Below are 14,460 nucleotides of genomic sequence, written 5' to 3'. Positions count from 1 at the left end.
TGGGTGACTATTTTCTCATTTCTCCCAAGGATGTTACATAACTAGTACTAATTCAGATGCATAGGGGAGAAGTTAATTTATTACATACAAGGGGTGTATTAGAATGTTCTCTCTGGGAACCCAGGTTAGTTGGACTGTATATGTGGCAAGTTCTTAAAAGGATTTTGCTTTGATTAGATTGTAATGTTTATACAAATAACAATATTTTTTTAATTTTAGATTACAGGTCCACCAGGTTGTGGAAAAACTCAGTTTTGTATAATGATGAGCATTTTGGCTACATTACCTACCAACATGGGAGGATTAGAAGGAGCTGTTGTGTACATTGACACAGAGTCAGCATTTAGTGCTGAAAGGTGGGAGATTTTATTATTTTTCATTATAATGCTTTATTTTTGTAACTTATATACGGCATGTAACATTTACAAACATGTTAACATTTTTTATTTTTGAGAATACAGGAATTTTCCTTTTAAAATTAACCCAGGCAGCAATTTCTTTTTGCCTTTTTTATCCCTTTCTTATTGGTTTGAGTGGGGTTCCTGAATAAGCTGTGTTTTGCAGAAAGTCAGAAAGAAACAAGTTTAAGAAACAGAGAGAGGTATGTAAGTAGAAAATGGAGAAGAGGGAAAGTTAATAAGACAGACAAAAGGTAAGCTGCTTTGTAAGTAGTTACTAGTTGGAAGTAAAATATTAGTGAATGGAAAAATTGCAATTTTCAAAACATTTTTTGCTTGAGAAATATTTTACTTTAATCTTTGAAATAGTGTGGTATTAAATGCAAGAAACACACTGATGATAAGTATATGCATGCTTAGAAAGAAAAGATTTCCTTAGTTTGGCAAGGACCTTTATTTTAACATTCTATGAGAAAGGCATTCAGTCATTTGTGTAGCTCTGTATACCTGAAGATAAGTCTGATCTCCTCTTCCCCTGCTCTGATTGACATTCATAAGTAGCAGTGCTTTATATATCTAGAGAATGACTCAATTCTACTTTCTTAGCCAAGGTATAGTATAGGTATAGTTCTTTGGGTCCTTCTCTAGTTATGTCACAGTGAATCTTACTTATTTCTCTCTAAGAGTACTACAAAGATCAAAGTGTATTACCTGACCAGATAAATTTCAAATGGATTATTTTGCCTAGAGCTTATTTGCTTTGTTCTACATCTCTTGATTATCTATTCTTTCTAAGTATATGCCACTGGTTTGTCAGCTCTTTGAGTTTGTGTTATATCTTTGTATCTTGAAAGTCAAATCCTACGACTGACACATACTAACTGCTCAGAAAATGTTTGCTAAATGAAGGAATTGACAGGTATTGCTCTCAGATCATGGAATCCAGATCCCATTTCCTACTAAAAGGAACAAAGTTTCCATGGGGGAATGGCTGATTCTAGCTATGGAGCAGAAAGTTTTGTTTGTTTGTTTGTTTTAGTAAAAAGCAAAAGATTTATTCAATCTGAAGAGAAACCAGAGTATTAGGAGGTTTTTAAGTTGAGTCTGAAACATCTTATCTGATAGCAAGAAAACTATCAACGACTAGCTAAGGGAGTGTCAGAAGGACTCTGGAGTCAACCTGAAGAGCTCCCACTGGCCAAAGATGAAACAAATTGAGCACCAGTAGAACAATAATAGAAGTTGATTGAAACACATGGAATATGTTTAAATTCATGAGTCTATAATATTAAGAAATGAAAAGCAGGACTTCCCTGGTGGCACAGTGGTTGAGAATCCGCCTGTCAATGCAGGGGACATGGGTTCAAGCCCTGATCCGGGAAGATCCCACATACACCATGGAGCAACTAAGCCCGTGCACCACACCTACTGAGCCTGCGCTCTAGAGCCCGTGAACCACAACTACTGAGCCCGCATGCCACAACTACAGATGCCTGCATGCCTAGAGCCTGTGCTCCACAACAAGAGAAGGCACCGCAGTGAGAAGCCTGTGCACCACAATGAAGAGTAGCCCCCGCTCTCCGCAACTAGAGAAAGCCCATGCGCAGCATTGAAGACCCAACACAGCCAAAAATAAATAAATAAATAAAATGAAAAGCAACAAATTGATCACCATTGGAGAATTCTGGAGAAGCAACTTATTATTTTGAAAATGAGTTTAAAAAAAAAAGGAAATCAAGCATTTATTCTCTTTTCAATACGAACTGTATTACTAAGTAACAAATATGTCTTTTTTATAGAAGTATTCCAATAATAAATGATGAAGGAATGATACAATATAACCAAATTATAAACCCCAATAATCTAGTGATCTAGGAACTGAATATTGTGATATAATAAATATGTATTTTGTTGTCATCCTGGTTACTGACAAACGAACTTCTAAAACCTTTGGAATTTCCTGAGTGATAGAGCTGAAAGGAGCATAATTTGTTATTCGTAATTAGCCCCTTTCCAACCATACCTGAGTTTATGCTAACGAGATGACTCTTGGTGGGCCCCTAGATTGCATCTGAAGGGGGCAAGGGGGCTGGTTGCCAGAGGAACTGGTCATGTGATTATAGGGTTGATCTTTCAGCCCTACCTCCCCAACCTCTGAGGAGGGAAGAGGGACTAGAAATGGATCAATCAGCATTCCCATTTAATGAATCATGCCCATGTAGTGGAATCTCCACAAAATCCTCTAACTGATAGGGTTTGGAGAGCTTCTGGGTTGGTGAACACACTGAGGTGCTGGGGGGGATGGTACTCCCAATTTATAGCTGGTTGGTCTGAAGTACCAGAGGCCTGGGACTTGTGATTGAAGACTGAATTGGGGGCAGCCTTGTGAATATGAGCCTTTAACCTGCGGTGTCTGAGTTAACTCCTAGTAGTTAGTGTTAGAATTGAATTGACTTGTAGGACACCGAGTTGGTGTCCATAGGGAATTGGAAAATTGCTTAGTATAGAAAACCCACACATTTGGTGTCAGAAGTGTTGTGAATAAAAACGGTTCATAAACAGAAAAGTGTGCTAGTATCACAAAAAGGCAACCAGTCATTGTGGTACTTGCTGATGGAAGAATAATCAAACCAGAAAGTGATCAAGCTTTCAGATCCAACGACCAGTTTACAACATATACAGAGAAGAGAGCAACACGTGAAACTACACCCAAGGGATGTAATCAGAAAATCCAAACTGTGGAAAACAACAAACAACAATTTGTAGGATTAAAAAAAAAGAGTTGGAGGATAAACCTTTGGATTAAAAGAGACTTAAAAGATGTATCGTATCGAGGACATTTAGGTTGCTTCCATATCCTGGCTATTGTAAATAATGCTGCAAAGAACATTGGGGTGCATGTATCTTTTTGAATTATAGTTTTCTCAGGATATATGCCCAGTAGTGGGAGTGCTGGGTCATATGGTAGTTCTATTTTTAGTGTTTTAAGGAACCTCCATACTGTTCTCTATAGTGGCTGTATCAATTTACATTCCCACCAATAGTATTACTCAGCCATAAAGAGGAATGTAATTGGGTCATTTGTAGAGATGTGGATGGACCTAGAGCCTGTCATACAGAGTGAAGTAAGTCAGAAAGAGAAAAACAAATATCGTATATTAACGCATATATGTGGAATTTAGAAAAATGGTACAGATGAACCTACTTGCAGGGCAGGAATAGAGACGCAGACATAGAGAACGGACATGTGGACACAGGGGAGAAGGGGAGGGTGGGATGAATTGGGAGATTAGGATAGACATATACACTACCATGTGTAAACTAGGTAGCTAGTAGGAACCTGCTGTATAGCACAGGGAACTCAGCTTGGTGCCCTGTGATGACCTAGATGGGTGGGATGGGTGGGAGGGAGGTCTGACAGAGGGGATATATGTATACAAATAGCTGATTCACTTCAATATACAGCAGAAACTAACACAACATTGTAAAGCAATTCAATAAAAAAAAAGTAGAGCTTAAAAAAAAGATGTATTGCTCACATCACATTGTACACCTTAAACTTACACAATGTTATATGTCAATTATATCTCAATAAAGCTGGGAAAAAGACATAGTGATCAATGGTAATGTGATAAACTTATTTGGATCTTTAACAAATAAATGGTAAAAAAAAAACAAGCATAAACATGTGACACCACTGGAAATCTGAACGTTGAAACATATTTGATATTAAAGCTGATACAGACAAATATATTTAATGGTAAATCTGGTAAAGACACTGGCTCACTCAGGTTGTCCAGGTGAAAGGTACTCTTTAAAATGCCAATGACTAGCTTTCAACTCATAAGCCAAGAAGGTATTAAATAGCCAATTAGATAATAAATAGCTAATGTATAAATAGCTCTTACAAAGGTCCTGGGGCATTTGCTTAAAGAATTGAAGGATTAAGCTTATTCTGATAACAGCAGTTTAGTTCACTGTAATTGGATTCTTGCTTTTTTTGCACCACTTTTAAAGCTGAGTTTACAATGTCTTCTTAAACTGTTGGATTATTTCATTGTTATCAGTATTACAGTTCAGAGTAGGTTAAAAACCTATCAGTGAATTAGGTGAAATCCAGTAGCAGGTGACTAGTCTACATTCTCCGTATTAATTTGTGGAGATTTTTGTTTGTTTTTCTTTGTCTTTGCATTTAGTCTAATTGGCTACTTTTTGCATTCTCTGTATTAATTATTTTCCTTCATTATCTTTTCCTGCCTATGTACATATTACTTAGTACTTGCATTAGAGGCAGGCTGGAAAATGGAGTGGTAAAATTTTTGTCCCTTTTGTTGGAATTATGTTGCATAATTCACAAGGAACTCTTATGAAGGTCATTTGAAGACAAGGGTTGAGATTTATATTGTTTTTATTTTTCTAGTCTATTCTCCACAACCCTTGAAAAGTGTGATGATCTGGTGCTGGGGTCAGGTGGAATCAAAGGTCCCTATGCTCTTTTGTATAGATGCCAGCCTTGGTGTTCTTTTAGTGCCTTCTGAAGTTTGTCATGGCAGGTCAGAGCATGGAGCTGGCTCTGTGATGCTTGGTCACATTTCATTTGTGCTGTTACAATATTGCTTGATCCCTATTTGGAGTTACTGGGGAAGGTTGGTCAATCAGTTAGGGAAGCTTTCTCCTGCAAGCAACTGGATATACAAAGAACAGCGGCTTAAACAACAAGAGGTTTGTATTTTTCCCCATAACAGGAAGACCTGAGTAGGTCGTTGCTGGCCCTGGTTCTGTCTCTCAGTGATGATAGAGACCTAGGGCTGGTACATTTTAGGCATAATATCCATTCTGTGCTTGAGTCAGTGAGAAGAGAAAGAGCCAATTATACCTTTCATCAGGAAAATATACTTTTCAGAGTAGCCGCCTCCTCCCCTCTGCTGATTTTCTTTTCACGCTCTGGAATCCTTCTGCAGACTTCTTCTCACTTGGTCACCCCTACGTGCAAGGGAGGATGGAAAAGTGAGGGCAAAACATATTTGTAACAAGTGTGATGGGGCTGGTTAACATAACTGCTTGAGTAAAATTGGGGTTCCCTTAACAAGGAAGAAGTGGGAATGGATATTGGTAGGTAATTAATAGTGTCTCCCATAACTGGGATAGTTTTTGGACTTAGATAAAAGTTAAAGCAGGAAAATATAAGACCCAAAAAGGAATATGCTTTAGCTTTCTGTATGTCTCTGTATGGATAATTGTCTCCATTTTGTCCTTCAAACAAGCTCTCCAAAAAGCACAAATGAGGGCTTCCCCTGTGGCACAGTAGTTAAGAATCCTCATGCCAATGCAGGGGACACGGGTTTGAGCCTTGGTCTGGGAAGATCCCACGGGCTGTGGAGCAACAAAGCCTGCGTGCCGCAACTACTGAACCTACATGCTGCAACCACCGAAGCCCACATTCCGAGAGCCCCGTGCTTCACAACAAGAGAAGCCACCACAGTGAGAAGCCCGCGCACTGCAACAAAGACCCAACGCAGCCAAAAATAAATAAATAAAATAAATGAATTTTTAAAAATCAGTTAAAAAGAAAAACACAAATGTGAAAGTGAATTGAAGGATTAACATGAAGGAAGATTAAAGGATTAACATATAGAGAATTTAGGGTAAGTGAAAAAAGTGGAAAATAATTTCTGTCAATAAGTTGCTAGATATCTTTTTATCAAGAAGGAGGAAGAAAACAGAGGAAGAATAAATAAAAATAAGTGAAGTTTAAAATGTATTAAAAAAAAGAGAAAAGACTTCCTTGCTGGTGCAGTGGTTAAGAGTCTGCCTGCCAATGCAGGAGACACGGGTCCTGGTCTGGGAGGATTCCACATGCCGTGGAGCAACTAAGCCTGTGTGCCACAACTACTGAGACTGAACTCTAGAGCCCACTATCCACAACTACTGAGCCCACGTGCCACAACTACTGAAGCCTGCACGCCTAGAGCCCATGCTCCACAACAAGAGAAGCCACCGCAATGAGAAGCCTGTGCACCACAACAAAGAGTAGCCCCTGCTTGCTGCAACTAGAGAAAGCCTGCATGCAGCAATGAAGACCCAAAGCAGCCCAAAAATAAAGAAAGAAAGAAAGAAAAAAAAAAAAAGAAAACCTTGAGGTGATATACTTAAAAGCACTTTGGAATGCTTAGTTATATATTTTTTTAAAGCAATACACTAGCTAGCTCATTTTTACATATTTTTGAGAAGTACGTTAATCATGCTTGTTCATCACAGGCTGCAATTGTATTTCTGTACTGCTTAATAATTAGATAATAGTATAATCTGGTGCTAAACCCTCAGGTACTCAGGGACTGCCTTGGGGAGAGGGGAATGCTAAACAGGCAGAGTTCTGGATCTCCTTCTTCTGATTGATTCCGGAAAAGTCTGTTTTTATTTGTTTTACCTATTGGACTTATGCTTAGGGTCTCATATAGTCTTAGATGCTATATCCTGTACGTACCTTGAGAATATAAATAGGTTAGTGACCTGTCTATGGAAATTTTGGCAGCCATGAAAATTCCAGTATACATGAATTGAATGAATACTGTATTATCCCTATTGGGGATAATTAGAAAAAGATGGAACTGGAGGTTAAGAATAAAAAAGGGGGCTTCCCTGGTGGCGCAGTGGTTGAGAGTCCGCCTGCCGATGCAGGGGACGCAGGTTCGTGCCCCGGTCCACGAAGATCCCACATGCCGCGGAGTGGCTGGGCCCGTGGGCCATGGCCACTGAGCCTGCGCGTTGGGAGCCTGTGCTCCGCAACAGGAGAGGCCACAACAGTGAGAGGCCCGCGTACTGCAAAAAAAAAAAAAAAACCACAACTCTGGGAGAAATAAAATGGATAAAGGAAAATAAAGCAGTCTTAGAACTGCAAGTGGAATGTGTGTGAGGAAGATGGAGGGATCTGGGGAAGCAGGAGATGGGACCCAGGACCCTGGAAGGTGGAGACTTGGGGAGGTGGGACATAGAATTGGAATTGTAAGAGGCAGAAGTAGACATTCCTGAGATGTCATGAAATCAGAAGAGCTTTGAAAACTAGGAAGAAAGATGTAGTCCAACAGGGGAGGAAGAAAATCAAATAATCACAAAATTGTAAAATTATAACTATTATTATAACTAAGTATACAGAGGCGAGGTATATGTTGTGTTGGTACCATGTGGAAGCAATGGCCAAGCTTAGATCTGAAGGAAGTTTTGTACTTGGTATTTATGTCATTTCTGAGGGTGCCAAGTACCCTACAGCCAGTGCCCTTTAATTCCTACCAAACTACCTAGAGTATCACTCTCTCTGAACCAGTGTATCAGGGTGTAGTGTATCAGCATGTAGTGGTAGTGCTCAGAATGACTTTGGCTGATTCTGAAGGCAATATCAGTGTGGTCTTAGGACCATTTACCTACTTGCTAGTTGGTACAAATCCAGATCTTTAACCCAGGGGGCAAACAACAGGGGAGATAAATTGCCTTTTACCATTTTTTGAGATGGTTTCATGAGTCTGAGTAGGTTTTTCTTAGTTTAGTTCTAGCTGTCCTATCATTTGTGAATCGAAATGAATTAGTGGTGAGGGAGATCCTGAAGAGTTTTTATGATAGAAAACGAAAATTAGTCATAAGTACTTATTATCACTAAAACAAAACATTGGAATATTCTGGAATCTGTAAGGAACTAATAGATTCACGTTATTATACTTCGTAATACCACAGTACTGAGCAAGTACATATTGAATTAATGAACAGGAAAGTATTACATGAAGCTTTGAGAAAACATAAACTTATATTTCAGCACATTTATGATGCTAGATTTCAACTAGAATTTTGGAAAACTTTTTTTTTTTTACATTAAGCATGTGTTTGGTTTCAAGTTGGCACGTGGTCACTAATGTAAAGCTTTTCTTTTATAAAAGAGCTGTGAAGTAACAGGAGGAGCTTATAACAAAAACCTTGATCTGAATCCAGTCTTCTCCACTTTAGTGAATGGTAATTCCATTTCTCCAGCTGCTCATCCGATTAGTCAAGAAATCCCTTCAATCCTCTGTGGAACTGTATCTGGAGTGCAGTTACTTCTAGTCACCTGATCTGTTCTCTAGGTCAAGTCATCACCTCTATCTGGACGACAGCACTAGCTGATCTTGCTGTTACCCTTGCCCCTCCGTAGCCTCTTCTACATTTGGTAGCTAGAGTGATTCTTTAAGGAAAGAAAAGAAGTTGGATCATGTCAGTCCTGATCCTAGGTTTCGCTTTTTACTAAATGAAATCTAAAAAATACCCCGAAAAAACCCAGAAACATAGAAATCTTATGTGATCTTGGCCCCTGGCTAGCTCTCTCACCTTATTTCCTTTTATTCCGCCTCTTGGTTCCTGTGTTCCAGCTACTACAAGCCTCCTTGTTATTCCTCCAACACCCCAGGCATCTTCCCACATCTGGACTTTTGCACTTGCTGTAATTCTCTCTTCCTGTGTGCTGTTTCACTGGATAGCCACATGGTTCACTTTCTCATCTCCCTTAAACCTTTGCTCAAATGTCTCCGTATTAAAGAGGCTTTCCCAGCCTACCCTCCATGAAATAGCTGTTACTTCTGTCTGTCACAATCTGTTCCCTTAACCTGATTCACTTTTCTTTAAAGCACATATTATCTGACATGTTAATATATATTTATGTTTGTCTTTCTCAGTAGCATGTAAGTTCCATGAGGGAAGGATTTTTTTGTTTTATTTTGTTGTTGTTGTTCATAGCTGTATCCTTAGCTCCTAAATGGTGCCTCGCATATAGTAGGTCCTCAAATGTTGAATGAATGAATCTTAAATGCATCTTTTGAAAAGAGTACTTTTAATAAAAAAGATGTCCACTAGATGGCACTGCTTTCAAATTTTATGTAATTAATATCTGGGAGGAAAACAAGATCTTTTCTTTCGCTTGCTGTAACCAAAAAAGATCTTTGTGGTGAAGATTGTTATAAGAAATTCTACGATTAATGTGAGGCATATAGAATACTACATTTGTGTTTGGTTTTTGACATATATTTTTAGATACTTTTTCTAAAATAAAAAACATTTAGAGAAACTTACAGAAAATGACAGCATATTCGTGTGTAAATATCCATTTGATACAGGTATTCAGCATGATAACTGTGGATAAGGTTAGTTCAGGTCCACACATTGACCACCCTCCTTCTGAGGTGCCTTTAATGGAATGAGAGAGCAGAAATAGTTTCCAGAGCCTTTGACCATCAAGCTGCTGGTTGAAATCCAGCCTAGTGTTAGATTCAGAAAATTATTATTGTCTGTCAGCTGTTCAGTTGTTGTTGCCAGTGACTTAGGTACTCTCAGTCTGGTTTCTAATCGACTGGGTATCCAAATTTTGAAAAAGTTCCATGTTTCTGGCAGGTGTCACCATCCCTCTCCTATTAAAAATCAGCAGGTTCTAAGTGTCAGAGCTTTCTATCTGACTTCTCTGACTAGCACTAAACTCAGCAAATAGCTGCCCTAATCAAGAAATTTACACATTTTCCCCAGACTCTCAAAATTTGCCCGTTCTGCTTTGCCAGTGTCATCTCATTTCTTCTTGCTTTCATCACTTACCTCATTTCCTCCTTTTTTTCCAGTCCCTATGCCTCCCTCTCTCAAGTACTTTTCCTGAATGGTCATTTGATCCATTCTATACTCAACTTTTTATACAACTTTTGGTACTATTCCTTACTCCTAAAGTAATTTTTTCTCTTCCTGTTCATACCAATGAGGCCTTTTCTTTTCACATTGTTCAAAATATACGTTTTAAGGAATGTTATTAACTAGTTTTATTTTTTTTCTTTCCTGTTTTAGAGTTTCTCTTTCATTTCTGAGTATGGCATATGTGAGGAACTTATTTTATCTCTTTAACATTCTCAGCTTCTTCTTGGAGCTCATTAACTATTTAGAAATGAAAACACTATTCTTTTATACTTTTGTGTTGTTAAATGGAACATAAAATATAGGATGGTTTTAGTATTTATAGTCCTTCCTCCCAGTCACCCTTGGATGGTTAAGTATGGGACTGATAAGGTATCATTTTAAATAGGAGACAATTACACTCAAAGATTTACATTTTTGTATTTTTAGCCAGAAATATTTGAAATTTCTAGTACCACTCCATGTCCTGTATTAGTAACGGTTATAGTTGCATCTGTTTCAACTTGTCACTCTCTAATGCTCGGCCTACCCTATGCATTAGATCTAGCTTGAGGTCGGAATTCAGTGTTTAGAAAATAATTTTTTGTTTACTAAGGAAATATTGGATACATCCATTTGTTTAGAAAATAGTTTCCTGTTTACCAAGGAACTATTGGATAGCACTTATTTTGTATGTATTTAAGTTTTAAATTGAGAAAACATTTTTCTGGTCTGAGACATGGAGATTTACTGATATCTGATTATTAGAATGATAATATTCTATATTCAAATATATTTCATTTCTGAAAATGAAAGCATTTTTCTTATTTACTAAACATACGGTGCTAGTCAAATTTTCATTTATAAAAAAACATATATTTTTATGTTAAACCTCAGAGATATTGCTTGCTCAGCATTAGATGAGATTAAAAGCCCTTGCTAGGCTTGTGCTCTGACTGGTAATCTCTTCTAGTGCTTACAAATGAGGGCTTACATTCCATAATTGTATATGAAGTCATTTTGCTTATACCTGCTCTTTTTTGTTTTTAATACCTGCTCTATTGATAAGGCTTTTTTTCCGGTGTTACTTATGGCTTATGAGTTTCCTAAGTAAAATTTGTGTGGCTTTAAATATTGACTATTTTTATTTATGTATTTATTTTAATTTTTTGGTACAATTTTTAAAGGTTACTTTCCATTTAGTTATTACAAAATATTGGCTACATTCCCCATGTTGTACAATATACCCTCGAGCCTATCTTAAACCCAGTAGTTTGAACCTCCCACACCCCCAACCCTATATTGCCCCTCCCCTCCCCTCCCCACTGGTAACCACTAGTTTGTTCTCTGTATCTATGAGTCTGCCTCTTTTTTGTTATATTCACTAGTTTATTGTATTCTTTTAGATTCCACATATACGTGATATCATACAGTATTCATCTTTCTCTGTCTGACTCATTTCACTTCATAATATCCTCCATTCATGTTGCTGCAAATGGCAAAAAAATATTGACTGTTTTTGCTTGTGCTATTTGTTCCTCCACAGACTGGTTGAGATAGCAGAATCTCGTTTTCCCAGATATTTTAACACTGAAGAAAAGTTACTTTTGACAAGCAGTAAAGTTCATCTTTATCGGGAACTCAGCTGTGATGAAGTTCTACAAAGGTATGCTGTCTTAGATTTTGGTATTTTAGTAATACTTTGAAGATTTATTTTTTGTTTTTCATGTTTTCAGCTTCTGAGTAAAAAAAAGTCCCTACAAATTAGGATTATGAGAAATAATTATTTCAGTGTTCTTTATTTACTACTATTGGTTGAAGTATTTCTTTAAAAATGAAAAATATTTTAAATGAATAAAATGTTTTAGATTTAACTAATTAAGTGGTATATTATCTACTGTTCCATTAACAAATTACCCCAAAGTTTAGCAGCTTAAAACAGTAAACATCTGTTATCTCACATAGTTTTTGAGGGTTAGGTATCTGGGAATGGCTTAGCTGAGTATTTCTGGCTCAGGGTTGCTCAAGAGCTTGCAGTTAAGCTGTTGGCCAGGGTTGTAGTCATCTCAAGGGTCACTTGAGGCTGGAGAATCTTGGAGAATTCCAGGGTCATTCATGTAGTTGCTGGAAGGCCTCCCTTCCTTCCTGGAGAGGCCTCTAGTTCTCACTATGTGGGTCTCTCCATAGGGCTGCTTACAACATGTTGTTGACTGGAAAAAAAAAAAAAAAGCACACAACCTAATAGTTGAGAATTATGTTTTATTCAGCAGACATACTGAGGACTTAAGCCTAGGAGGCAGCCTCTCAGATAGCTCTGAGGGACTGCTCCAAAGAGGTAAGGGAGAAGCCAGGATATAGGAGTTTTTGCAACAAAAACAAGGTAGTTGAAACATCAAAAAATTACTGTTAATTAAAGAAAGAACAAACATCTTGAGTTAATGAATTCAGCACTTTTGTATGTATGGGAAATGCAAGAGTCTGGGCTCATTGAAATCATTCCTTTGATATGCACCTTAACTGTCTAGGGACAGTATCTTGCTTTTCTCTATCCTAAATTCCCTCAGGGTACACAGTCAGGGCAGCTGCAGTGGCTGATGGCTTGATGGCCTCAACATCCTTTGTTTACTGATGTGGCAGGCGACATTTTTGGTCCACAATGGTATCTTGCCTCCGCCGGAGCCAGTGCTCTGAGAGAGAGTGGGCAAGTAAGAAAGAGCCCAAGATGGATGCTGTAGTCTTTCACAACCTGCTCTCAGAAACGGTGTACTGTCATTTTGTCATATGCTATTGGTCCACAGGACAACCCTGGTACAATGTGGGAGGGGATTCCACAAGGATGTGAATAGCAGGAGGTGGGAGTAAGTGGGGACCATTTTGGAGCCTGGCTACGGCAAGCAGTTTTGCTCTAAACTGGAGCTTTAGCAGTATCATAAGAAAACCAAGGGGACTTCCCTGGTGGTGCAGTGGTTGAGAATCTGCCTGCCAGTACAGGGGACACGGGTTCAAGCCCTGGTCTGGGAAGATCCCACATGCCGCAGAGCAACTGGGCCCGTGAGCCACAACTACTGAGCCTGCGTGTCTGGAGCCTGTGCTCCGCAACAAGAGAGGCCGTGACAGTGAGAGGCCCGCGCACCTCGATGAAGAGTGGCCCCCGCTCGCCGCAACTAGAGAAAGCCCTCGCACAGAAACGAAGACCCAACACAGCCAAAATTAATTAATTAATTAACTTTTAAAAAAGTGGATAAGCAGTAATATCTACATTTGAGCTGATACAAATTGTCAGAAGAGAAATAAATATCGACACATTTCACATTTGAGGTAGATTAGATAAATGTTTGATTAAAAAGAAAAGGAAACCAAGGAGTGAAGCTAAATGAAAACATTTTGTCCTATTTCCAAAAGAGTGCAATATATATAGAAGATCTGAAAATAATGTATGTTTATTGAATATCTGCAATAATTACTGCAACTTAGGGAAGAATAATTTGTTGTTTTAAAGGTAGTTAACTTTTCCATGCCCTATTTTTAAAAATTAAACCTTAAATTTATCCACTATTTTATAAATTCTGCTTTTACAGGATTGAATCCTTGGAAGAAGAAATTATTTCAAAAGGAGTTAAACTTGTGGTTATTGACTCTGTTGCTTCTGTGGTAAGAAAGGAGTTTGATACACAACTTCAGGGCAACATGAGAGAAAGGAACAAGTTCTTGGCAAGAGAAGCAGCCTCTTTGAAGTATTTGGCTGAGGAATTTTCAATCCCAGTAAGTTTTTCTTTTTCTCTTTTTTTCCTCTTTCTTTCTTTTGTTCCTTTCTTTTATATTTTCACTAACTTATAACATCAAATAATATAATTAAAAGGAAATTAAAACATGACTTTTTAATGGTAGCACAGTCTAATTGCTATAGCAAATACCACCATCTTCTAAAATTTGTTCATCTCTTGAGATTATTTCATCCTTTTCACAATTTGAGCCTAAGAAGATTTAAATATTGTTTTCCAAAGTTCCTATAGTCAGTACTTTTCTTCTCTCTCATTGTTTAGTCTTTGTGCATGTCTTTATATTACTTTTATCACACTGAGATAAGTAATGAGTATTAAAACTCTATGAAATTGCCTGTGTCTGTTTCTATACAGCTTTTTATTTTATGGCATAAGTTGTCAGTTTTACAAGTATTTAAGGTTTAGATATTGTTATTGTGTTCAGTGCTGTTTTGTACACCATAGGATTTGGTTTGCTTCAAAAGCCAGAGGTTGATTTTTTAGGGTGTTTGGAGTGATAGTAATGAAAGCGTAAGTAAGGAAAGCTTGAAAAATTACTCTTGGCATGACTTTCAGTAGTGGGAATTGTGATCAGGAAATCTGAAGATGAGGTGTATTGCAAGGGTTTGTGGTGG

At 37.9% G+C, this 14,460-nt stretch overlaps 1 protein-coding gene across 5 annotated transcripts in view; it reads left to right on the top strand.

The window, feature by feature from the left end:
* Window positions 1-14,460, top strand: part of RAD51B (RAD51 paralog B) — a 657,748-nt gene that overhangs the window by 39,368 nt on the left and 603,920 nt on the right. For all 5 annotated transcript variants that reach the window (XM_060098040.1, XM_060098036.1, XM_060098037.1 and 2 more), the window contains exons 5-7: window positions 220-356; window positions 11,611-11,730; window positions 13,643-13,826. In XM_060098040.1, coding sequence (XP_059954023.1) covers window positions 220-356; window positions 11,611-11,730; window positions 13,643-13,826 — 441 coding nt within the window. The remainder of the gene's footprint in view (window positions 1-219; window positions 357-11,610; window positions 11,731-13,642; window positions 13,827-14,460) is intronic.

This window comes from Mesoplodon densirostris, chromosome 4 (genome assembly GCF_025265405.1).
Source record: "Mesoplodon densirostris isolate mMesDen1 chromosome 4, mMesDen1 primary haplotype, whole genome shotgun sequence".
NCBI lineage: Eukaryota > Metazoa > Chordata > Mammalia > Artiodactyla > Ziphiidae > Mesoplodon > Mesoplodon densirostris.
The sequence above is the reverse complement of the archived record's forward strand: the minus strand, read 5'-3'. Positions and strand labels throughout refer to the sequence as shown.